The sequence below is a fragment of the Candoia aspera genome, chromosome 2 (genome assembly GCF_035149785.1).
Source record: "Candoia aspera isolate rCanAsp1 chromosome 2, rCanAsp1.hap2, whole genome shotgun sequence".
NCBI classification, from domain to species: Eukaryota; Metazoa; Chordata; class Lepidosauria; order Squamata; family Boidae; genus Candoia; species Candoia aspera.
This window is the reverse complement of record NC_086154.1, coordinates 149170918-149196610: the sequence shown is the minus strand read 5'-3', so window position 1 is coordinate 149196610 and position 25693 is coordinate 149170918. Positions and strand designations below refer to the sequence as shown.

The window sequence follows — 25693 nt, the reverse complement described above, 5'->3', positions numbered from 1 at the left end:
ATCTTGCAGAGGAAAAACACAAAAGAACCTTCGGGACACTGAGCTCTTGCAAGAGAGTTGGGATATAAATCTAATAAGCAAAACCAGCTCCATTAGCTTCAGCTTGATTGCAGCAGATGCTCTCAGCATCTCCTAGTTGCCATAGTCCACACAATCTCTTAGTTTTCAGAAGATACAGCATCGAATAGTAGCAGGGTGACCATCCCTGGCATATCAACTCAGTTTAGAAGCACACCTGGAAAAAACAAGTCATGCATGTGCTCGTAGATAAAATATTTCTTTATTAATCTGGCTGTGATTTCTTGGAAAACCTATAGGCTATCCTTGCTTCAAAACAACTGTTTTGCCCTCTGGCTTTTGGTTATATAAGGCTTACTGTATATCACAATAGCCTACTAGGTATCAATACAACTGCTTGATGAAATACATTTACAGAGTTGTGAAATCTCTTCTTTTTGAGCCAGTGTGAAAGAAAAACACCAACAGCTGTGCTATAAATATGCAAACTTCAAGATACCGGGCTTCACCACTACTCTGAAACAACAGATTTTGCTCATGGGCATTGTAGTGAAATGTATGAGATGGCTTCAGAGTAGTGCTACTCACATATGAGTTTTTGTGGGCTGTTTGTTCCTCAGACCCACAGTAAAGACAATCAGGGAAGATTCTATTTTTAATCTCTTTAATGTGAGCTTTGAACTCTTGTCATTCATTTCCACAAATCATTCCTAAAGCTTTTGCACTGTTGTATCTTGCTGACTGAGTCAGCCACCAGCACACAATTAGCAACAACCGTTCCTCCCACACAAGCTTACTTTTTGTATCCCTTGTAGCTCTCATGAAGTTACACTTTCTGTGTGGTTGTTAGGACAATATTTGAGCCTCGGTTTAGGGACAACAGCATCTATACACTGCATAGCTCTATGTGGGCTCGGTGCAGCACCAGGAAGGGTTTCCTTTATCTAACGTGACATGATCCAGTAAGAAAAGCAATTCTTTCTCAAACACATTTTACATATATGTGATCGCTAATATACTTGACCCAATTATTTGAATGAGTCTTTGGCGCGTTATTAAAACCACAGTTATCTGATAACATGTGGTTCTCCACTTCAGTTTATTAAGAGGGAAAAAAAAGCCCTGGTTCCAACTCTTGCGATAATGGATGAGTCATAGCAATTCCAAAGCAAACCATATTCGTTTGCAAAACTACTAGCGCTTTTTTTGTTCGAAGCTTCGTCCCACTTCAGTCCACGGCTTTTGAGAAGCGGACCGAACCGCTCTTATAAAGTGGGATGGCAACGGCAGGATGGAAACATCACGACACGGGACAAGACTGCTTTCTAATCTTCGCGTTTTTGTCTTCCACAGAACTCAGAACCCTTTTCCCGCCCTCGCCCTCTACGGGTCGCCTGGAGAAACGTCCCCTCCTATCTCGTCCTCTCTATGGAGCCGCGAGGCTCTCTCTATGATCTAAGGGATGGCCGTTCTTCAGTTCCCTCCCCTCTTGTCATTCCGAGGGTTGGGCGTTGTGGGATGAGAGCCGACTCCGGGCAGCAAGTTAGCCCTGCTACAGTTAGTGGGAGAGCGCTGCCTTCGAGCTGGAAGAGGAAAAGGAGAAGCCGAAGCGGAGGCAGCGCCTCCACCCAGCGGCGTTATGCCCCTCACCACAGCAAAAGTGGCCACGAGGCTGAGCCAAGGAATCACCGCGAAAAGAGCAGCTGTGGCACTGTTGGTGGCAGCATATGGGGCCAGGAAGTTGTACCCCATCCTACGAAGACAGTGGGCTGCCTCAGACCTCCAGGTGAATTCAGGGACCCCCAGTCCCAGGGAGTCAACGGCCAAGTGGGGGGCGCTGGAAGCGGCCACCGCATCACCACCTGGTGTGAACAAGGTGTTTTTTCTCCGTCTCCTCCGTCTCCTGAGGTTGTTGTTCCCTGGGCCACTGTGCCGGCAGACAGGACTCTTGGCCTTGCATTCAGCTGCCCTCGCTAGCCGCACCTTCCTCTCAGTTTATGTGGCCCAGCTGGACGGGCGGTTGGCCCGCTGCATTGTCCGTAAGAACCCTCAGGACTTTACCTGGCAGCTTCTTCAGTGGCTCCTCATTGCCCTCCCAGCCACCTTTGTCAACAGTGCCATTCGGTACCTGGAAGGGCAACTGAGCCTGGCCTTCCGTGGACGCTTAGTGGACCATGCCTATCAGCTGTACTTTGAAGGCCAGACCTACTACCGGGTCAGCAACATGGATGGACGGCTGCGCAACCCGGACCAGTCACTCACAGAGGATTTGGTGGCCTTCGCTAATTCCATGGCCCATCTCTACTCAAACTTGACCAAGCCTGTCCTTGATCTCATTGTGACTTCCTATACCCTGCTCAGTTCAGCTAGATCAAAGGGGGCTGACACAGCCTGGCCCTCAGTCATTGCTGGTTTGGTAGTCTGCATCACTGCCAAGGTGCTACGTGCCTGTTCTCCAAAGTTTGGCCAACTGGTGGCTGAGGAAGCACGCCGGAAAGGAGAGCTGCGCTACATGCATTCCCGTGTGGTGGCCAATTCAGAAGAGATTGCCTTCTATGGAGGGCATAAGGTAAAGAAGAATCAGGATGCCAAGATTCTTTAGTAGAAAAATAAGATTTAATTTTTAGAAAGGGGAAGTCTATGGGATGTCAGGACTCTTCTGTTTCTGAATGGGGAATTATAATACAGTATAATTAGAAAAGTAGAGGAAATATATTTTATTTTCATTCTTTGTATTAGTAATTTTCCCATTTTCTCCTGTAGAACTACACTGAAAGGGCAGCAGCTAACTCAGTTCAATTCTGCCTTAGGCGAAGTGAAACAGAATGATTTTTTGTTTACTTCCTTCTGTCACTGTCTCCTTGAATTTGTCCTGAGGCACAGCAAGGGCCCTGACCTTGATTATAATCTATAATCTGTCCTTGTTGCCAAGTCGTCAACTATGGTAGCTTTCCTAAATCCTGCGAAAATCTTTCTAGTTTCTGTTGATACTACCTGATTCCTGCTTGAACAGTCAAAGTAGCCCCAGGGCCTTCTAAGTTTGTGGCTTGTCTTTTAAAGTTTCCTGCATTGCCAGGCAGAGGAATGAACTGAAAGATAGCAAATGTGTGGGGGTGTCTGTGCATGATGAGGGAAATTTCTGATGCCCAGATATAGAAATGGGAAATACCAGCAAGAGACACAGGTGGGAATCAAAACCCTTGTTCTTACAGAATGGAGAAAGGATGTTTTACCACTGGGAAAGAGAGTTTGATACTGACAGTCATATCTTTCACATACCCTATGGTTCCCCACCCTTCAGTGTTAACGCAGCTGTGCAAGGCACATTCCGAGGCCAAACAACTCTTCCTGTGGTAACTTCTTTCCAAAATTAAGGGTAATTTGAGGTAATTTGAGGTCACATATACACAGAAATCACAAGGAAATGGGACCAAGTGTTGTCTGTCTCTTTCAGCGTTCACCTCAGATAAAAAAAGTCGAAGTGCAACAGTTGTTTTTTCAAGCAAGGGATCAACAATATCCCATGACTGACATTAGACATAGTAACATTTGTTATGTGATAGAAGTCTGCATTGTGTCAGCTGTTGGATTCTCTGGGGGCATATGGAAGTTTGGCGGTTTATTAGAGGCTTCTATTTATCCCGGTAGTTAGTCATCTGTGACTTTTCAGCTAACCTTTGCAGCTTTTATTACCTATTTGCATATAAAAGCTACAGTAGTAGAAGGACTATAATTCAGAGTGCATGTACACACACACCACAGAACTAGCCTTATTGTTCATTCATGAGGTCCTCGATGTGGATCAGGAAATGCCAATCACTTTAAGAATCTTTTGAATAGTAGTACATATTCGGCCCCAAAACTTTTTAGCCTTCTCATGAGTCCACCAGAGATGAACATACCAAAAAACAAACCCAGAACTGGTTCTTTTGGGTTTGATGGAGGAGTTAGAGAAACAATATGGAGTCTTGTTTTTAAATATGATCACAGCTGCAAGACCTTTATACGCACAACGATGGAAAGATCCACAAATACCTACGGCTGAAGATTGGATTGTTAAATTAATGGATTTGGCTCAAATGGCTAAATTAACAGCAGTAATAAGAGAACACTGTTTCTGGATTTCTATCTATTTGGCAACCACTTTTAGAGTACTTGCTTGTGGTAGAAAAAAATGAAGTGTTGATCTTAGGTTTTAGTGATTAAATGGTTTGTTTTAATAGAAATAATGTTACTATGGTTTAATTAATGGTAAGAGATTATGTGGATAGATAGATATCTATATCTATATATAGATATGTGTGTGTGTGTGTATCTGTCTGTATTGGAGGAAGTTGGAAGTCATTTACCTTTTCTGCTTTCTATCTACTTCCACTTGTATAGTTTTTTTCTTTTTTCTTTAGTTCTATTTTCTATCTTTACTATCTTTTCTATTTTGTATTTTAAATATACTTTGGAAAATAATAAAGTTCTTATTTTAAAAAAAAGGAAATGCCAATCAAACTGCATTAGGATTCATGGCGTTCTGATCCAAAGTGTGATATAGTTCAGCCTGTCTCCTTTGTGCCAGTGAGAGCTTAATAAGGCCTGTCTGAAGAAGGTATAGGGCAGCTCAGATAAGATAAATATTAGAGAAGATAAGAAAATTATGTGAATGAGAGAAGATAAGAAAATGTACAAGAATGGATAACAAGGCTGCAACCTTAAATTCTTAACTAAAATTGGGATGGGGAGAATTCCACTGAACTCAGTTTCAAGTGAAGATTTTTAGAATTACGTTACAGAGCAACTAAAGGCTAGAATTTTCTTCTGTTTATACTTTCTTTTGCCTTATTATTTAACCCTTCTGCAGAGTGAGAGGGACGGTCTGGTGCAGTTCATTCATTGGGATATACTGTATCACCACTGATGACTCACAGCAAACCTATTTCTTTTTTTTACCAATCCCTGTTCCTTTCACAGTAGCATAGCTGGTCAGAAATCCATATCTGATACTTTCCTTGGCATAGGGGTAACAGTGTTTCCTTTTTATTACTGTTTTAAAAACTTTTAAGCCTCATTTAAAAACAAAACTTTCCTGCTGATGAACTTACTTTAACATGAAAAGAGAAGGGCTACTTAAAATGTAAGCAGCTCTATTCTGCTGTATTTTTGTTCACTGAGAATTATAACTAAGATATTAGAGACTGTGGTAATTCATTTTCCTGTTATCTTATTCATCGCATCATTGCATTGAGATGCAAGTCGGAATTAACCCATAATGTTTCCTATAAGATGGACAACAAAGGGATGATTAAAGTTGCTACTTCTTTTTAAAAATCTTTTTAACATACGTTGTTCCAACTTCTTTAAAGACAGGCTGTTGTTCAAAGCTTTAACAGGTGATTTTTTTTTCCTGGCATAGAGGTAAAGTAAAAAGTAAAACTTCACTTGCTGACTTTTGTATTCAAATATGCTATGAAAGGTACTGAAGCTAGTGGGGGAAAATAATTTGGCTGTAACTTCTCATCACATGCATAGAAATAATAACAAACCAGATTCTTTATCAGGGATCTCTGAGTTTCAGGTGTATTTGCCCTGCAAATACGTTTGCATATTATACTATCTCATGGTATATTTCATCTTGGTTTATTAAATAAACCACAATTACCTAGGTTTGCACAATACTCTAATTCATAAATCCTGACTACAAACCACTATGGCTAGATTCACACAATATACTTAAGCCATCACATTTTTTGGGTTTTGGCTTAATATGATGTGTGAACCCAGCTTATGAGAACAGATGTCTCCCTCAACTTAATGGTCTGATGCTTTTTATAGTTTTTATTCCTCTCTAACCCAGGAACACATCAGTTTGCCTACATGCTCCATGCATTGATACATTTACAGTTGTGGGCAGTTGTTGAAATAAGAGCTATATGGAGGTGCCTTTGTCTCTCTGGTTGTAAACCTCAAGTCCCTTTGTTTCCTCCTGGTGCTCTTTTCAGGTGGAGCTGTCCCTTCTGCGGCACTGTTATCATGAGCTGGCCTCCCAAATCAATGTGCTGCTCCTGGAGAGACTCTGGTATGTGATGCTGGAGCAGTTCCTCATGAAGTATGTATGGAGTGCTGCTGGTCTGGTCATGGTGGCTGTGCCAATCATCACTGCTACTGGCTACTCTGAGACAGGTGAGGATGGGAGAAAGATGGGAGCAGCATGGTCCAAAATAGCAAAATGGGCATTTAAGCTCATAGGTTAACTGGCAGTTGCTGGGAGAGGATCAATATGGAATCATTAAGGATGTCTTCAAGAAGATGGCTGAAGCACCAGTTGCTAGCTCACTTGAAGGCTTAGTGAGGGCAGAATAGCCTGGGGCAGCTTCTCATTGGCTCTGTGTCTACAAGTCTCATACAGGCCATTTCCACACTAGTGATTGATAGGGTCACCCAACCATTCCTGTGTCTATATCTCATAATAAATACTGATGACAGTGGCTGAATGATACAGTAAGACACTATAAACTGCTGGGGCTGTGCAGAGATATAGATTCAAAGTGGGCATGAGTGCCTATGTAGCATCTGTCAGTAGTTCCTTAAAGCTAACATGCTTTTTTCCTGTGATGGCAGAGCATGATTCCAAGTAAAGACATAGTCATTTAAAGGAATTGCTATATGTATGCTTACCCACTCCAATTTATCTTTTCCCCTTCAGATCCAGATCTCTAGAATCATTAGTATGGAAATGGTCACAGGGAGTAGAAAACTGAACAGATGGGAGAGAGAACAGTAACAACCAGTGGGTTTTATTGCTCAGCACCTTAGAGCAAAAGCAGGCTGTCTGAGCACTGAAGCCTTGAAATATCACAATATTTTCAAGGTTGGATGAAATATTCGGCAGGTATGGCTTGGGAGCATACTTACTCCTTCCTATGCTTGCTTGTTTTCATTTGTAACCTTATTTTCTGTGCTGTTCCACAGTAAGCACTTGTGGAGAACTCCAGTTTGATAGGCAGGAAGAAGTAAGACTACAAGATCTGAGCTGCAAGACTCCAGATGACCACTACATGGCAGCAGAGAGTCAGAGTTTTCTGTGTTTCTTTGCTTAATTTTGCAGCCATGATTGGGTAGCCGTTGGAAAGGAGCAAGAGGGTTACAGGGGAAAAGCAGGAATGGGTGTCAGGGGTGGGAGTCAGTTGGTTCTCCACTTCAGGTTCCCAAAAACCTTGGTCTTCCATTAAAAGCCTAAAATCATTCATTATTCCCCCGATGTTGGTTCCCTATAGCTGTTTGTACAAATACAGTTACCCATGGTTAACTGAAGCATGCTTATTAAGCCCATTTTTTAGGTTGGCACAATACCCTGAAACATAAACTAACCCCACAGGTGAAGCTTGCACATAATGTGAGAATGTGATCAGGTGTTGTGCACATCCAATGAGTTGTCAACCTGATCAAATGCAATCTGGACAGAAACTGGAAATCAAATCTGGAAATTTGATCTGGACAGAAATGCTTGCTCTAACTTTGGGAAAGAGGATGGATTTGGGAAGAGGCAAAGCAGAGACACAGATTTCCCTCCTTTGCTGGGGAAGGGGGAGTGGATGATGTTTTGATTTGTGGAGCTATGTTTGGTGCTCTTAAAAATTATGAGGATCAGCAAAGTTTGCACCACAAGGAGCACCTAATGAGACTTAATCCATGAGGTGGAAGTTATGATTAAGTAGACTTCACACTGTGTGTGACTTATGAGAAATATTTATTTATGCTTTCAGGTCAGTCTTGACACCTGGCAATCATTGAACAACTCCCTGCAGTTTTCTTGGCAACACTTCCAGAAGTGGTTTGCCATGGCCTTCCTAGGCCTGAGAGGGAGTGACTGGCCCAAAGTCATCCAGTTGGCTTTCATGCCTAAAGCAAGACTAGATTTCAGGTTTCCCCGTTCCTAGTCCAGCACCTTAACTGGCTCTGATTATGCAATTAATCAATGATAACACCCTGACCAGTCAGTTTATCTGTTTCATACATATACAGTACTTCTTCATGGAGATAATGTGTTAACTTCCTTCATGTTATAATTTTTTCATCTGCTAGTTGTCCCAATTATATATCAGGAAGATGATTAGACTAATGCCTTTCTTCGTACTTCAGTTTTCAGAGTGTACAGAGATTTTGCTCCCTTCTGTGGTTTTGAATCCCATGAAATGATCCCAACAGAATCAGAAGTAGTTCATCTGCAGCTTCCACTCAGTGTTTAAAATGCCATGGATATTTTTGGGATTAAAGGAAACGTAAAGGAGGAATAGCCGTCCTCTTTGTGAAGGTTTAGTACAGAACATGTTAAGGCAATATTTGGAGCTGTATTTGATTAATATTTTTGTGGAAGAATGCCTTTTCTGTTCTGGCCCTCATCACAGGAGTGTTCTCATGCTGGTATTTTCAACAGATGCCAGACTGCAGCATGAACAAGCTACTTCAGATCAGGGTTTCAAGGAAAGTGATTCCTAGTAGGAAAATGGGATTTCTAGGCAGTAGAAGTCAGCTGAGAAATTGAGTTAACTGTTCCACCCTTCCCTCCCTGTCACAATTTTGTTCCACCAGATTCAGAGGCAGTGAAACAAGCTGCACTGGAAATGGAGGAGAAAGAATTGGTAAGCTTGAGGACCGAAGCTTTTACCACAGCACGGAGTCTGTTGAGTGCAGCAGCTGATGCCACAGAGAGGGTCATCTCTTCCTACAAAGAGGTACAAATGCTTCAATTGCCTGGAGAAGAATTGGGTCAGTCTTATCCTCAGATGAAGGATGTAAATAAGCCTCTCTGATTTTATAATCTCCTGAGATACAATTTTAAAAGGCACATACTCTGTAAAGCATGACCTCCATCCAGGCAGGGCTTCAGTCTTGCAAGTTCTGAGAGCAGAAAGGCCTTGTATCAGCCATCAGTTGCTTCTTAATATCCTAGATTGGGGATTTTTAGTAGTTTCTAGGAGCCACACCTTTGACCTTGTGCTGCTAATATTTCATAAGGTTAGTTTTCATCTGTTACCATCTAGACAAAGACACTGAATCCTATCATCCTTTATGTGCCTCTCTCTAGCATATGTTCCATTGAACACAACAGTATTTATTTCTGAGTAAACATTCACAGGATCTGGGCTGATCTTTCCTATCTTCTCTACGGCTATCAGATCAGGTTGCAAAAATCTAAATGGTCGTTAGGTGACAGCAAAGAGGTACAGAAACCTTTCTTTGCTAGCATCTAGTGGTCATTTGGATTTTCAGCCCAGATCTAATAACCAGGTCAACATTGGCCATGTTCATACATTATGCTAGCACCAAAGCCCATACACATCATTGTGGTTTAGTGATATGTAAACTCAAGCCATCTCTCAGGCTTCATCAACCCTATTGATTTGACCTCTACTTTACCTCCTTTCAAGACAGCTGTGATGTGATAATTCTTGTTTTATAAAAGAAATTTAATTTTACAGATGAATATGAGAACCCATTTGGTGTAGTGGTAAAGGTGTTGGACTAGAAACCAGGAGACTGTGTGTTCCAGGCCTCCCTTAGGCATTAAAGCTGTCTGGGTGGCTTTGGGCCAGTCCCTTTCTCTCAGCCCAACCTGCCTCACAGGATTGCTGTTGTGGGGAAAATAGGAGACAGGAATATTAGACATGTTCCCCGCCTTGAGTTGACCAAAATATATTTTAAGAGATGGGATAAAAATTAATAATAATCCTCCCTCAAGATCCCTGCCCTATCACAGCTCTACAAGTCCTAGAGTTCCTCAGTTTGGAGGCTCTTCAGTTAAACACTTCTGAAATTAATTTATATGTGTTTCAAAATACCTTTCTATATAATGCTTTCTATGGGCCCTATATGAGCCTCATGTGGTGCAGGGTGGTAGGCAGCATTGCAACCGAAACTGTCCCCACAACCCGAGTTCAATCCCAGCGGAAGCTGGATTCTCGGGTAGCCGGCTCAGATCGACTCAGCCTTTCATCCTTCCGAGGTTGGTAAAATGAGTACCCAGCTTGCTGGGGAAGGTGACGACTGGGGAAGGCAGTGGCAAACCACCCCGCTACAGTCTGCCAAGTAAACGTCGCGAAAGCAGCATCCCCCCAAAGGGTCAGACATGACTCGGTGCTTGCACAGGGGACCTTTCACCTTGCACTTCACATGGGCCCTATGCAAACAGCAAGGCTGGTTTTCTATATCACAGTAAAAAATAGTATGACTGCTTTAATTTGGCTTAGTATATTGTACAGATTCAATCATTGGATTTATAAACTCTGTATCTTTCTATCCTTGCAAATTGTTCTTCCTTCCATCCATTATGTCCATGTACTGCTTCATACACTGCCTTTTGTTCTTTAAATTTCTGGCCTCTATGTTTCTCAACAACTCCATCCAACCATAACTTTCTTCTCTTTCACTTTTGACACATTCATTCTTCCTCATATATTTGCTTTGCAGTGTGATCCTCATTCATTCTATCTATATGGCCAAATCATCTCAAAATACTTCTTTCATACAGGTCACTCATGTTTGTATTCAGTCCATATTCATTCAATACCCATTCATTCTTGGCCTTATTTCTTCTTGTTTTACAATAAACACTTCTGAAGTACCCCAATCCTGCTATATTTGATTGACTGACTGACTGACTGACTGGTTGCAATTATATCCCTCTCCTCTGTGAGAAGTTGTTTACACGAGGATCTTTCCTAAGTTCACCTCACAAAATAGGCTGGAGTCAGAGAGAGAGGCTGGCCCAAACTAATCAGTGAGCTGCATAGGTGAATTGGACTTGAACCCTTAGTCTAGAACCATAACCAGTACATTGGGCTTCTATAGTATATCTCCCAGGCCCCCAGAAGAATCTGGCATCAAAACATTAGTATCCCTAAAGCTTAGAAATGTAACAAAATAAAAAGCTGAGATGTTCAGGAATGAGGAAGTTTTTCAGTTTTATTGCTAAGGGGCAGAGACACATTGAACATTTTAAATACAGGAACATAATTTAAATGAAAGGTAGTTGCCTTAATTGAATTATTTGCTAATCCCTAATAGTAAAATTGAGGCACTACTTAACTCTGTGTGTTCCGGGAGATACTGGTTACACCCATTTCTCTTCTCATTGCTCCATTCCTAATTGTCAGTTTGATTATACCTTCTGGATATCTTTCGCAGATACTGATCTGCATGATTCCATACATGGCTCCACTAAAGTATAGTGAGAGCTAGATAAATGCTTTGAAATATATTATTCTGGACTGTCATGAAAAGAAATTTGAGAAAACAACAAGCACAAAATGGCCACTAGCACCATCCCTGGCAAAAGGTCTAATTTTTTGACGTTGGGTTTGCATCCCAGCTGTAAATGAATGGCAGTTGTTCCTTTCTCCTCCAGGCAACTGAGCTAGCAGGCTACACTGCCCGTGTGTATGAGATGTTCCAGGTGTTTGGGGATGTGAAATGCTGCAACTTCCGACGACCCGGAGAGCTTGATGAAGGCCAGGCTCAGGCTGGGACAGTTATGAAACATGGTGTGCGTGTAGAGGGGCCACTCCAGATCCAAGGTAAAGCTCTTCAGCAGGTGTCCAGCTGAGGTGTATCTCTGCAGCTGGTTTTGTAACTGTGAGATGCATCTTGCTAGATAGAGACTTAATGTCAGAAATTGACAAAGATCAGTTTAAGACTGTAGCCTTGGACACTCAGGAGTAAGTTTAATTAAGTATTTTGTTTATTGACAAAAGAAGGTATATGGCTGCCACTCCTGTTTTGTGGCTCTAGGTTGCTTCCAGGCATCCAGAAAGTAAACATCTTAAAGTAAGCAAACACAAACTCAGTCTTGCTGAAAACATTTATACCCTTGCTGAAAACATTTATAAGTTTAGCCTGAATGGCTCCCAGAGAAGCTTACGTAAGAATAGAAACAGTCAATCCCTGCCCTCAGGCTTTCAGTCTAAAATATATGACACAGAAGGAAAACAAATAGGAGAGGAAAAGGAAACACACCCACTCTTAGTAATTCACCATTCCCATAGTGGCCAGTTGTGGAACTGGGGTGCTCCAGAAGGCCTAGATGATACCTTCAGCTCCAGAGAAGGTGGTTTTGTTGTTCTTCCAGTAGCCTCTACAAGGGGAAGAAGAGGCCTCGGCAACAGAGAGGAGAGATGCTGGCTAGTCTCACACATCACAGTGAGCCAAAAATGTGGCTTGTTTGATACTGGCTTGGTATATTGCATAAACCCCACCACTGTGGTTTGGAAGCCATGGTTATGACTGTTGTATGAACCTAACCGGTTATGGTTTATTCAGTAAACTGGTTAAATAAACTGTGGTTTAGCATAATGTATAAAACAGACTTGCAGCCTGATGCTTTTCTGTACCCACACTAAATTCTAAATTGTCTTAAAAGAATCAGGTAAACTTTCCTCTGCTTTTTTGGTGCCCTCACATTTCCTGAACTTTTAGACTGGCTGCAGGCCAAGCACAAGTTCAGACAGTCTGTTTTTTACTCCAAGTGCAGTTGGTGGAATCCAGAAATATCGACAGAATTTAAGCATAAGACCTGTGAAACAGTCAAATAATATTTCTTTATCTGGCTCTCTCCAGATATGTAGGACTCTCTTTCTGAACATCTCTGGCCATGCTGTATAGGAGCAATGGATGTTGTAGTCTAGCTTGCCTAGAGGACACCAATTTAGGGAAGACTGCAGTAAATTTTTCCCTGTTTTTTCTGCCCTTCACTGATGTTGGCCAAGATTGGAAGAGAACTTGGGTTGGTGATAACCTAGTCCCAAATGTTCTCCTGGGGACTTAGACCTAGTTCTCAATACAGGTAGTCCTTGATTAACAATCACAGTTGGGACTGGAATCTCGATCATTGAGCAAATTGGTCGTTAAGCGAGATGCCCATGTGGCTGCTTCACTCAACAACCACAATCCCAGCACTCCTAGTTGTGGTTGTTAAATGATCTCCTGGGTCATTAACTGGGCAGAGCAAAAAAGCTGTCTGCTAAAGGATTTCAGCTCCTCTCCATGGGGCTGCAGGAACAGAGGTCAAATTTTCAGGATTTGAGCTCCATTCTTGCAGCCCCATGAAGGGTTTCCCCTCCCCTCCATGCATGGAGCGGAAATCCTTTGTGGGGCTGCAGGAACAAAGCTGAAATCTTCAGGATTTGAGCTCCATTCTTGCAGCCTGCCAAAGGCCTTCCCCTCCCCTCCATCCCCTCTGTTTCCAACCTTCCCTGCCAATTCCCCATTGACTTTCTGGAGAAGCCTGCGGAGAAGATTGCAAATGACAATCACATGATCACAGGGCGCTTGGCAACCAGTCGTAAGTCTGAGCCAGTTGCCAAGCACCCAAAATGCAGTCATGTGACTGCAAGGGGGGTGGTGCAACAACGTTTCATGAAGGCTGGAAGTGCTTTATGGGCTGTAAAGCACCCTTTCCGAGACTATCATAACTTCGAATGGTTGTTAAGTGACCAGTCATTAAGCGAGGACTACCTGTAGTCTGCCAAATACTTTAAACTGCAGGTCCTCATAAAATGATTTAATACCAAAAGCATTCCCTGCACTTTAAAAATAGCACATATTTGTTTTTGACCATTATTCCTCTTGTTTTTTAAAACAACATATATAAGAACTAGTTTCTAATGTTTAATCTATTTTATATTTTGTTTTCGGTCAACAAAAACTTAGCATCAATAAACAAAATGGTTTCCATAATTTTAAAAAAAAGGCCCGTCAAGAAAAAGCTTGAACGTTTTGCCCTTACATTCTGAGGGTTGTGTAGAAAGCCGTCCAGTCACGTGGTCACATGTAAACTGAGATAATAAAGCTCAGACATGGGTTTACTAGGCCTTGCTACCAACTTGTCAGAATGGTCTTGGGTTGATCAGCCCAAACGATTTGACTTAACAGTGCCTTTCTCTATAGTCTATGCAAAACAAAAAATTAGAAGTGAGGAGAGAGAGACTCTCCAGTATGCTCCAAATTAAGCTTCACTCCACACCACTGTGTAGATTATGCAAATTCAACACATTGGAAGGGCATAAATTTCATAATCCGTTTTGCAGGACTTCCTCTTACATCACCGGGGCTAGTTTTGCTTGCCACTAGGACAAGGCTATCCAAGGCAGCCGAGCCTGGCTCAAAGGAAACTTTAGTCATTTCCTGGCTGAGATTTCAGGTGGCATTGCCATCTAACTCATTCAGACATATTACCACAGCCTTCTTTTTTCCCTATCTGTATGTTCTGTATGTCTATAATAGTCGGTGTAGTTGTAGAACCAAGACGATAGAATGCCTGCACGCTTCCGCTGCTCCTTGTCGGACGTTTTAAGAATCCGCCCTTTTCCTTTATTTGAGGGGGAGGGAGATTATATCTTACTATGTTATCGGACGGCTGTTTGCTAGGCTCAATTCAGATATGCCAGGCTGTATTATGTAGGAAATGTGCCGAGCATTGAGGACCATTACCACACTCCAATTTAATTTTTTAAGATTCTTTTAAAACAAATAGGAAATGGTATGCAGCAAAGCACCAGATTCGATTGCCGTTTTTATTTGTAAGAACGTTTCTGGATGCCACACTAATTTTAAAAACCATTTTTAGAAAATAAAAATTGTCAGATGGCTGCAGGGAAAAATAGACAAAAATAAGCTGGGTTTGTGAGGAATTTCCTGCAAAGAGGGATTAGAAATAAATATTGGGGAACAGCTTTACCAGTTCACCGTCTGAAAAACTGTGTTAGATGACTGGCTATTCTCACTATGGTAGCCACTTAGTAAACTGTCAAGCCTTCATAGCAGACATTTGGTGAACGTGCCCACAACGTGCTGTAAAAACTCAGAATGTGTCTGTTGACCCATCGAGATGGGCCCAGGCTCCACCTGTTTGAAATGAGCCATGGACCGAGAGAAAGAATTGACAAAGGGGCTAAATCTGCCCCTTTCTACTGAGAGGGTCAGCATCTCTTGCAATGAAATGCTTCCTTCACTGTGAATATAAGGCTCAGTCTTTTCTTCTCTCCCATCTCCCTCCTGACCCATTCTTTCTGCTTACAGGACACGTGATTGATGTTGATCATGGGATTATCTGTGAAAACATCCCTATCATCACGCCCACTGGGGACGTGGTAGTCACCAGCCTCAATATCCGAGTGAGTGGTCAAGGCATTAGTATAGGGGTGGGCAAATGGGCTTTCTAGTGAACTACAACTCCAAGCAGCCTGAACCAGCATGACTAATGGAGAGAGAAGCTGGGAGTTTGGGAGCTAGTTTGATAGCATCTGGAGCCCACAGGTAGATGGTCTGAGTAAGCAATAGGAAGACTGGGACTAGGGTAGCAGCACTGAAGCACTGATGAAAGTGAGATGTTACATCCTCTGACCTGTAACTGCAACAACGTGGTAAACAATTTAAGATTACACTCATTGAGCAAGACTGCCAACTTTTGAACTGGCCTTATATAGATATTCTTTTTATAGGCTCCTGATATTCAGGAATTAACAGTGGCAGTGCTGAGAAACTTCCCCCTTGGAAGTCTGTAAATCAGCTTGCGATCAAAGGCACAGGAGCAGATCAAGACCCTTTTTCTTTTATGGTCAGTTGGCAAGCATGTTAACTCTGCCTGTGCTTTGCTGGCCCTTGCCCCTCTTGCATATCCTGGGCAAAGTCCTGGCATAGAAAGTAGACAGAGGGAGTGTTGAGAGGGAACAGCAGGTATGTTGTTGGCTGGAATTCAGAGAAGAGGAGATCCTTAGCAGCAGCCATGGAGTACAGAAGGGGAAGGGCTGGGGAGTCTCACCTGTTTCAGGGTCAGGTAGGATGACTTATGCGTTGAGGGGTCATGTGTGTGTTGGGGGGATTGATAAGCACCTTCTAGCCTTTATGATTTTGCAAGGAGGCTGGGAATACAACAGGAGCCTGAGGTCAGATTAAGAAGAGAGGTATGGGGCTGATGGGGCTCAGAGATTGCTGTTAGAGCTCCGAAAGGTAAGGCCAGTTGGCTGGGCAGATACAGACTTCTGTTGCATATGTTCTTGGATGTTTGGGGAGGGGGGAAGCTTGGATCTTGAGAAACAATTAAAGCTGCCAAGAATATTAGAAGAGGTGGGGAGAGGAGGAGGAGGAGGAGGAGGATCCTGCCTTTTATATATTTTGCTTTGTGTTTCCCCCTTGCAGGTGGATGAGGGCATGCACCTACTGATCACTGGGCCAAATGGCTGTGGGAAGAGCTCTCTCTTCCGGATCCTGGGGGGGCTTTGGCCAACTTATGGCGGCACCCTCTATAAGCCACCTCCCCATCGAATGTTCTACATTCCACAGAGGTACAGTGGCCAGTATTGCAGGGGAGGGTGGGGAATTGTGGACAAACCAACAGAGAGGCTGGCCCTCTTGGACTGAATTCTGAGGACAAAGTGTGAGGAATGGACTCTGGATTCCAAGGATCTGCATCCTAGTTGCCCCAAGGTTCTGATCTTCTTTTCATATCAGAGAAAGGGAACTGGTACAGTGAAAAATGCCCTAGTTTGAATTGCTGCTCTGTCACGAGATTACTAGATAACTTCATGCATTCTGGGGCTTTCTAGCTTGATTGAATACCAGTTTTCATCATCCCAGGATGGCTATTGCACATGCTGGCTGGCAGTGATGCAAACACAGCTGAAGGCCACCAAGCTGAGGAAGGTTGCACTCAGCTTCTGCCACCCTCTCCACCTCTCACCTTGCTCATCTGATACGGCGATGCCGCCTCCTTTAAAGGGCTATCGAAACCCTAACGGGACAGTTTCAGCAGCTCTGCAAATGCCAATTAGTGTGATTTGTTTACTTGGCCTTTCACTGTAGACCATACATGTCTGTGGGCACCCTGAGAGACCAGGTGATCTACCCAGACACAGTGAAGGACATGGGAAGGAAAGGACACACCAATTCTGACCTGGAACGGATCCTGAACATCGTCAACCTCAACTACATTGTGCAGCGTGAAGGAGGTGGGTGCCTACATGGCAGGGATGGAGAAGGTGGCAAGCAAACACCTTGACTTCTCTTACTGAAGGCAGCTGGGTTGGGAAATGTATCCTGTGGCTTCTCTTGCCTTTGGCTTACATGCGGTAGACAGGGACGCAGGGGAGGTGGAAAAACTGGACCCACAGAACAAGTAACAATAGAGCCTCTTCTATATTTGTTTATTCTTGGAATCAGGTTGGGAAGCCGTCAGTGACTGGAAGGATGTGCTTTCAGGTGGCGAGAAGCAGCGAATGGGGATGGCCCGGATGTTCTATCACAAGTTAGTGCCTAGAACTGCATTTTCTGCCCATGAATTGCTATATGGGAAGGTATGTTCTTTCTAAGATTGGTGGGTACTTCGCACCACTCCCAGGAGAAATGGCAGTAAAACAAAAATGGATGCTGGGTGAAATCAGAGAGTCACACAAAGAGCTTCCAAAAAGTGTGTGGGTTGGGGAGAAGTGGTCAGAATCAATTCCAAATGTATCAGTTGATTTGATCAAACTCACACGTCATCGTAATCACAGAAGATTCCCAATACTTAACAATGTGGACATAACAACCAAAGAAAATAAAACCCTTAATAGCGACAACCAGAATAATAATAGCCTAATCCAAGCCAAGAGTGGCCCCTTCCCTTATTTCCTGAACTGTCTTTGAAATAATTTCGACTTAACTAGTGTTTGGAAAGCGGCCAAGCCTGCCAAACAACAAGGTTGTTCCATAGGACAGGTGCCCTTTATGTTTCCAGGTCTCAGCTTCCTTCCCCTCCCACGAGGAGGTTACTAGATAATCAATTCCATAGAAAGAGGGGGTCCTGATACTGCAAGGGACATGAATAAAGGAATGGAAGGGGGCAGCACAGCATAGGAGTGGCAGGTGGTATGCTGGACTAGCTGAACAGTCATCTGGGCCCTCCCTTCCTTGCCCCAGGCCAAAGTACGCCCTCCTGGATGAATGCACCAGTGCCGTCAGTATTGATGTAGAAGGCAAGATCTTCCAAGCAGCAAAGGATGCGGGAATAGCACTGCTCTCCATCACACACCGACCTTCGTTGTGGTATGTCTTGTTCTCTGCCCAGGCTATCACGATGCCTTACACCTTTCCTCCCTTGCTTAAAGATCTTTGTTGTTGTTTTTATTTGAATAGATATTTGCTATGCAAGTATTGCCACCTGTACTGGATTCCCAGGGGTCCCTGATTAGGTCCTCCAAAACAGCGAGGTCTCTTGTGATATTAATCTCTAAGGTATCACAAGATTCTTTGTTATTTACTTCTACTGTAGCATCACATTTCTATGAATTGCATTCTATTTCATTGGGGTAATACAGAGAGAATTATATCGTAAAAGTAGTAGAAGTAAAGTCAAAATTTGGGGGAGGGAACAACACTAAATTAAGAGGTCAAATGAAAATGTAGGAGGTACAGACACTGACAACTGCCTATAAATAGCGGCTATTCATGAAACTGCTTTGGGTTTGACACAGTCATTCTTACTAGCAAATTAACTGAAACTTGCTGATTGGATTCAGACAACATGCAAAGCCATCATGTGGCTCACATGTTTGTGCTGTATGAACCCACTCACTGTGGTTTGTGAGATACAATTATGGCTTAGTATGGTCTGTGAACCAAGCTGTATTGTAATAAAAATGTTCGCATCTATTTAATCCATAAGAAATAGCATTATGTTTCAGTGACATTACAGGTAGTCCTCATTTAACGACTGCCTTGTTTAGCAATCGCAGTTACAACAGTGATGAAAAAGTAACTTTACAACCAATCCTTGCATTTATGACCTTCACAGGTCTGTAAAGCAAAGGAAAGCTGAAGTAAGATCATAAGCACAGTTGCGGTTTCACTTAGTGACCACTTTGCTTAACGAATGAGCTGCCAGTCCCAATTGTGGTCGCTCAATGAGGACTACCTGTACATTTGTTTGCTTTTGGATTAATATGCTGTGTAAACTAAGTTACTGTAGTTTTCAAATTATGCGTTATTGTTGTTCAAACACAGTCAGTTGTGGTTTTTAGTAAAGCATGAATAAACAAGACATGGATGTAATGTATGGACCCACCTGTAAGGTAAGTTGGGGTCTGGGTTCACACATTCTCTTAGGCCATTGTTTGTATTACACCACAATTTTTCAAATGATCTATAATTGGATGAGTTCATATTTCGTGCTAAGCCATATATCAGGAGTAAGAACTTGTGACATTCTAAAATCAGTAAATTACTTCCCTTGCAACTGTCCACAAATGCTAGGAGTTGTAACACAGCTACATCTGGAGAGCCATGGGTTTCTTAGTTATAAATCAAGGTTTACAAACCACAGTGACCAGATTCGCACAGCATGCTGAGACAAAACCAAGCAATGATGTATGCCTTAGAACGACATGCAGACCCAGGCTCTTTTTTTTTATCCAATGCTCAGCATCTCCTGTGGAATCCTCTGTGTCCTTTGTCTTCATGCATAACTGCTGGGAAAGCAAAAAAGTTGGGAGAATGCTTACCGGGTCCTTTCCGAGAAATCCAGCCATATATTCCTGCCTGAGAATACACCTCACCTAGCAATGTTTTGTGTGTGATTGATTTGACTAAGTAACAAAGGGAAGGCATCACTTATCCAAAAGAATTCCCATGTTGTTATTTGTGCTTCTGCTTATCCCTGGGATATGCTTGGTAACCCTCCATGACAGCACCAAGGGCAGGCATCTGATTCCTTCAGGAAGCCTGTCCCAACTCAATGCTTCCCCTGACTGCAAATTCTTTCTTTTCCTATACTACTGTAGAAATCCCTTTTTATCAAGTTCTCATCTATTCACACCCCCAAGACTCTCAGACAGGAAGGTCAGGAAAGTCTGCCTAGGAGCTTGGAGCTGGAATCTGCCACTGCCTTGGTGGCCAGGAACAGCCCTTATGGAACAGATTGCCTATCTGGTTCCTCTTTCCTAAAACAGGGACAGGAAAGGAAATTTCCCCTAGGACCTTCTTCCCCAGTGACCCTGTGCCTTTAAGAACAGAAGCTTTATGTCAGGAAAGGAAGCACTTGCTGAACTCATTCTTCCTGTTCATGCTATAAAAGGGGACAGGGGACCTGTGTATTGAATCTGGCAAGCCTCAAGCCAGTCCAAGCCTCATCCTTCCTCTCCCCACCAGCCCCCAATTATATTTCCTTTCCTTCCTCCATTTCTTTCTCTTTCTGTCATGTCCTCCAGTCCCTGGCTGCTCTCCCAAGCAGAGTCATGTCCTCAGCAGGAAATTGCGTGGGCAAGGGTACCATGGTCTCATCCCTGGAGACTGAGAGTGGTTTCATTTCTGACTCCTCCGGGAGACAGCTTAGTGGAAAAATCCCTCCCCCAAAACAGAGAGGGATGCCAACCCCACCCACACATAGGACATTTGTCTAGAGGAATGAGGAACAGTAGCAGAGCCAGTGTGGACGAGGCTGACCTTGAGCAAGGAGAAAGACAGCAGGCTGAAGGCTGAAGCTGTGGCCTGGAACAGTCTCTTAATAGCCTCCCTCCTTATTTTCAGGAAGTACCATACCCATCTCCTCCAGTTTGATGGGGAGGGTGGCTGGCGGTTTGAGAAGCTGGACCCTGCCGCCCGTCTCTCCCTGCGGGAGGAGAAGCAGCGCCTGGAGCAGCAGCTGGCTGGGGTCCCTGAAATGCAGCAGCGTCTCAGTGAACTCTGTCAAATCTTGGGTGAAGATGCACCCTCTGCAATGGGATAGGCCTGTGATTTCGGTGCCTTCCAACCTCCCTTCCCTACTAACCTGATGAGAAGGATCCTCACTGCTACACTCTCACCTCAGGAGCTGCACAAGATGGCCAGTTTTTGTCCCAGCCATCCAAGAAGCAATTGTGGATCCCCTGCTGGGAGCATTACTTATTTCTGGCACCCATGAACTTAATTCTTCTGCCTCAATCTAGGGTTGGAGGAAGAGAGGGGTTGCCCCACACTGCCAACTATCTCTGAAGCCAGCCCTTCCACTTCCTACACACATGGTGCCTCAATATCCCCAGAGAGTACAAATTCCTCACTAGTGGGAACTGCGTTGCCCCACTGCAGTCTCAATCCTCTGCACCCATGGACTTTTTGGAGTAGTTTCTGAGCTGCTGCCACCTCACCAACACAGAAATTTCAGCCAAACCAGTCACAGCCTTTCTTCACACGACTGCCGCATGTATAGTATGAGTGAAAGCTGTAAATGGAACTCTTGCCAACCTCTTCCCTTCTGGCCCCCACAACTAGGCTGCAATGTGTGGCTCTGCTGGCAGAGTTCTGGTGCCCAAAATGAGGAATGTCTACTTTAAACACACTGGGGCAAAACAGCAAGCTAAGAAATTGTAAACCGCCCAGAGTCCCTCCGTTTGGAGGAGATGGGCGGTGACAAATTTGATTAAATAAATAAATAAATAAATAAATAAATTCACATTCAGTTAGGTTGGTTATATGCTATGAAATGCCCATGTTCTTTAGGAACTTACCCACCTTCTCACTAAGGAGCTGTTCGTAACACAGGGCAAGATGCCTAAGAAGGGCCCAAATCCACAGGGCCAATCTTCTGCAGTGACATTGGAATTTGGGGCTCTTGTTCTGAGTATGCTCAGCTGATGCCATGGTTCAGCACCTGGGGTCCTTATTGATGATCCGAACTGTGTTGTCAACAGCACATCCTTGTAACCTCTAGGATCTCACCACTCCATTCAGAGGATGCTCAGTAGATATAGTCATGGGAAAGTCTTCCTGAAGTGGGAAACTTACTTTGATTTTGACATCTTGCAGCTTAGACTATCAAGCCATCAAGGCTTTGTCTACCTGGCTCCTGATACGGGAAAAGGCCTTCACCTGTGGGAGGAAATGACCCTGTATTTAGGGAGCTGCATTTCCAGTACTTCAGTATCACTTGCCAATGGAATTGGGACAGTCAGATTGGAATTTCCTAGGGAGACTGCAGCAGAATTGTCTTAGAAACATTTGTATTGTAAGTATTCATTTGAACTTGTCCAACTGTCTCATTTGCTGTAATCCATAAGAGGCTACATGGGTCGTGTTCCCAATTTATTTAGTCCCTTGCCTGAAGCAGAATACATAAAGGCACATTTATATGCAAACAATAGAGCTCTGCCAATTTATTTGCATTGGAATAAGCACCCAGCTGGTCTTGACTGAGGACAGAGCAGGGTAGCTCCTGTCTCAGTTGCTGTGTGCATCTTATTTTATCCTGCCACTTTAACTGATAGGACCTGGAGAGGGAAAGAGTAGCTGGATCCCCTTTTATAAGACCTGAATTAGATTGTTACCTCCACTACTTAAAGAAGGAGGAGACATTCCTCATTCCTCACTGCTTCAGGCAGTATTAGTCTGCCTCCCCCCACCCACCCCCCAAAGAGATCTGAGCCGTGAAGGTGGTGGGAGTCCCTACTGCCATGATTTAAAGTACTGATATCAGTTTTCTCCCTATGAAATAACAGACCAGCAAACTGTTTTTAGTGTTAGCCCCAAGGCCTACCAAGCTTTCTTTTAGTAGCAACTCCATTAAACCCTGCAGCCTGTCTTGGCCCATCCAACGCTTGACGATTCCTTTCTTTTCCATAATTTTGAGTCACTCTGATCCCACTCACAACGTCCTCCCCCAGTATGCACACTTGGGTTGAATCTGCGCATGCAGAATAAAGAGGCACTTTGTGGAAAAAAATTGCTGTATTCTTAAGAATACTCCCTTACCCCTCTTTCATAATTAAACAAAACAAAGAGCAGCACAACAGGGAGAAAGCTTGAAGAAGAACCTTTTCTCCCACATGTGTCACTTGCTGAGATGTTGGATTTCTGTGGTCGCTCAAAAGCCCAGTCCTTACCTCCACCCTCCATGCCTGTAGTTTAAAGTAATACTGCTCACTTTGCTGCGCTCAGCTGCATGAGCAGATCCAACCTCCTAGCTCTGCTTTTTTTGTAGAAATGAGCAAGTCACATTCCCACAGCTGCTGCTTCCTGCAAGCCAAAAGACGGAGACTTAACAGTTCAGATCTGCTGGTCTCTGCCATGTCCTTTAGTCCCACAAGAACTTGTGGCATTTGCTGCCAGTGAGGGTCCTTCACTGCTTATGACCCCATTGTTGTATTTTCCAGCCATAGACGCATCAAGCTTAGCTGTCCCAGTCTAACCAGTGCGGTCCAAGGCATTTACAGGGAGGTTTCAGTCTGCACCAAGCCCCCTCGAGTAAAAGCCTTGCCCCGTTCCATCTAGAACAGATCTGTAATTCCGTCACTGGGTTCACAGATTGCACTAAGCCGAAATGGGATGGGTTGGTTTGTGATGTAGTGCAATATGTAATCATAGCCGTTGTGATTTGTAAAACATTCTCAGCTTGGCATGAACCCATCCAGCTACCTTAATCAACAAAACATGGTTTAAAATGGAGTTTAGAATGATGCGGGAAGCCTGTCAGTAAGTGCATAAAAGCCAATTGGATATTGGAGGGAGGTTCCAGATGCCTAGATACTTGATGAAGAAAGTTCAACATTTTTCCCCCTCTCCTCTACTGTATTGTGTAAGTGGCTAGTTTTATTTAATTACTGCATGTCTGTGTTTTGTACAATACTTGCAAATTGCATTCTTGGATCTATTATAGGCCATTTTTTGAGCCTGGTACCTACTATCTACTCTTCTAGGATGAAAGCAAACAAAGCAGTTTTATTGCTTATGGGGAGGGGAAGAGAAAAGAGCAAAAGCCAAAGAGTGTGCCATCGAGACTGAGTGTCAAACGTAAGGTTCTCACAGTAGCACGTAGCTACCCCATCTTTTAGCTCTGATGTGAAAATCATACAAACTATGCAACAAAGACTTCCTCGGTGGTTTGTACAGGCAGAACTACCCTCCCCAGTCTTTCTCCTGTCCTCACAGTGCCTTTTATGCTGGCAAAGCCATGTTTATTCAGATGATGTTAATAAATATGGTAGAACACGAACAATTGTCTGTGTGATTCTGAGTTCATTAGTAGATACTGGAAATGAGAATCAAAGTCTCAGGGTCCAAAAGTTTGAAAGAATCCCAGATTAATATAAGACATGACCCTGCCTCACTCACCACAAGGGGTTCTGCCCACCTGAAGTCCAACCTAGAGCAGCCATGAGCAAGATAAAATCATAAATTCACCCGTTTGGTCTGCAAGGGTTTATCCCACCCACCTTTCCCTGAAAAGGACCTGGTGACTCTGAACAGAGCCACCAGGTGAGAATCTGCAGGCACAACCAATGCGGACCATTTGCTCTTATTGCTAAAATGAAAACATGAAGGCGAGCTCTTACCGTGGTTGCCATGGAGGCCACAAGTTCCTGAGGCCTTCTGGATCTCACCCCCTGGGCCATGGACTCCCAGAGGGAATAGTTCCAACAAGCTCTTTCTAATTACTTTACCTACCTGGAACAGTCAAAACATGATTAACAAAACATCTATCTATAAAGCCAAGTCCTCCAGGCAGATTTGGGGCACTTTTCAATCACCTCTAGTTCTACCACCCCATGTTTTGCTTCTCCCCTAATGAATTTGATAGTTACTTTATATTCAGAACTGAAAAGATCCAAGTTACAAGTTTAGTGCTTGGCCCCAGCATCCCAGATTTGGGTAATTTAAATGATACTGCGTTGTATTATGGCATGCTTAGAGCCAGAGAGAGATTTCTCTACTAATCAGCTGGACATTCCTCCATTGTCAGTTAGGAGAACAGCCTTCTCATCAGTTCTTACAAGAGTCGTGAGTAAGAGACTGAGAAGGTCTCCTTCACAGGAATCAGATAATGTGAATTCCAAAGGGGAAAAGAATCAGTTGCTGAGATTTCTGTAACCTTATGCTATCCTTTTTCAATCAATCCTGGTAAAGAAACTCTGGGAGACTCTTACCTTCTGTAGACATGGGGCAGCCAATAACCTGACACGCTGGAATTCCCTTTTTATTCCATAATAGAATAGATGAGTGCCAAAGTAATTTCAGAAACCCCCCAATAGCGTTGGTCCCTCTGATCACATTCCTTTTGTAAACTCTTCTTTTTCCAGCAACATTTTCCAGATTCCAGAAACACACCTTTCTTCATCCTTTGCTGGGGGGGGGGGGAAACCCTCAATCCTTCAGTATTGTTGTCCATTCCTATAGCAATTTAAATGCTATGGAAAAATTACTCAAGAGTAACTAGTCTTAGCAAAAGATATCTGGCCTATCCAGGTCAAGGTTTCTTTCAGATATTTTGAAGGAAAAAAAAAACCTCCTTCACACTATGTTCTACGGCCAGCCTCAGATAAGAGAATAGACCCTCCATTTCCAGAACCTCTGGTAAGAGCTTAATGTTTCCTTCGTGGACTGTTGCAGGCAATTTAGTTCTTTGGATTTTTCTGGAGTATAGTTCATTTGGATGCTTATTTTTTTTCTATTTTCTCTTTTGTAATTTTTTCCAGCATTTAGATTGTTTTATGTTCATACTGCAGCTAATACAGAGTTAGCCTAATTTTTGCTTTGTCTTTATACAAAAGTAATCCCACCATATTATACTCTTGTGTTAAGAGTCTGCTGGTGGCCAAGGTGAAGCATCTACCTGTAGTGCTGGGGTTAGTAGATTTATTGGCTGCATGTGCACCATCAAAAATTATTGTCCAGTCTAAGTTCCATTTGG

General features: G+C 43.3%; 1 protein-coding gene across 1 annotated transcript; it reads left to right on the top strand.

Annotated features, from left to right (window-relative positions):
* The first annotated feature begins 1514 nt into the window (after positions 1-1514).
* ABCD1 (ATP binding cassette subfamily D member 1) lies at positions 1515-24001 on the top strand. Its single transcript, XM_063294217.1, has 10 exons — positions 1515-2587; positions 6009-6189; positions 8599-8741; positions 11414-11582; positions 15082-15176; positions 16201-16346; positions 16864-17009; positions 17221-17305; positions 17959-18084; positions 20563-24001. The coding sequence occupies exons 1-10, from the start codon at positions 1658-1660 to the stop codon at positions 20759-20761; spliced, it is 2220 nt and encodes a 739-aa protein (XP_063150287.1). The 5' UTR covers positions 1515-1657; the 3' UTR covers positions 20762-24001.
* The last annotated feature ends 1692 nt before the right edge of the window (positions 24002-25693 follow it).

What these genes read in the sequence shown, in the direction of transcription:
- ABCD1 (XM_063294217.1), top strand. Translation starts at nt 1,658, where the DNA reads ATGCCCCTCACCACAGCAAAAGTGGCCACGAGGCTGAGCCAAGGAATC. An exon ending in TCACCAGCCTCAATATCCGA is followed by an intron (nt 15,177 to 16,200) that starts GTGAGTGGTCAA and finishes TCCCCCTTGCAG; the next exon opens with GTGGATGAGGGCATGCACCT. An exon ending in CATTGTGCAGCGTGAAGGAG is followed by an intron (nt 17,010 to 17,220) that starts GTGGGTGCCTAC and finishes TCTTGGAATCAG; the next exon opens with GTTGGGAAGCCGTCAGTGAC.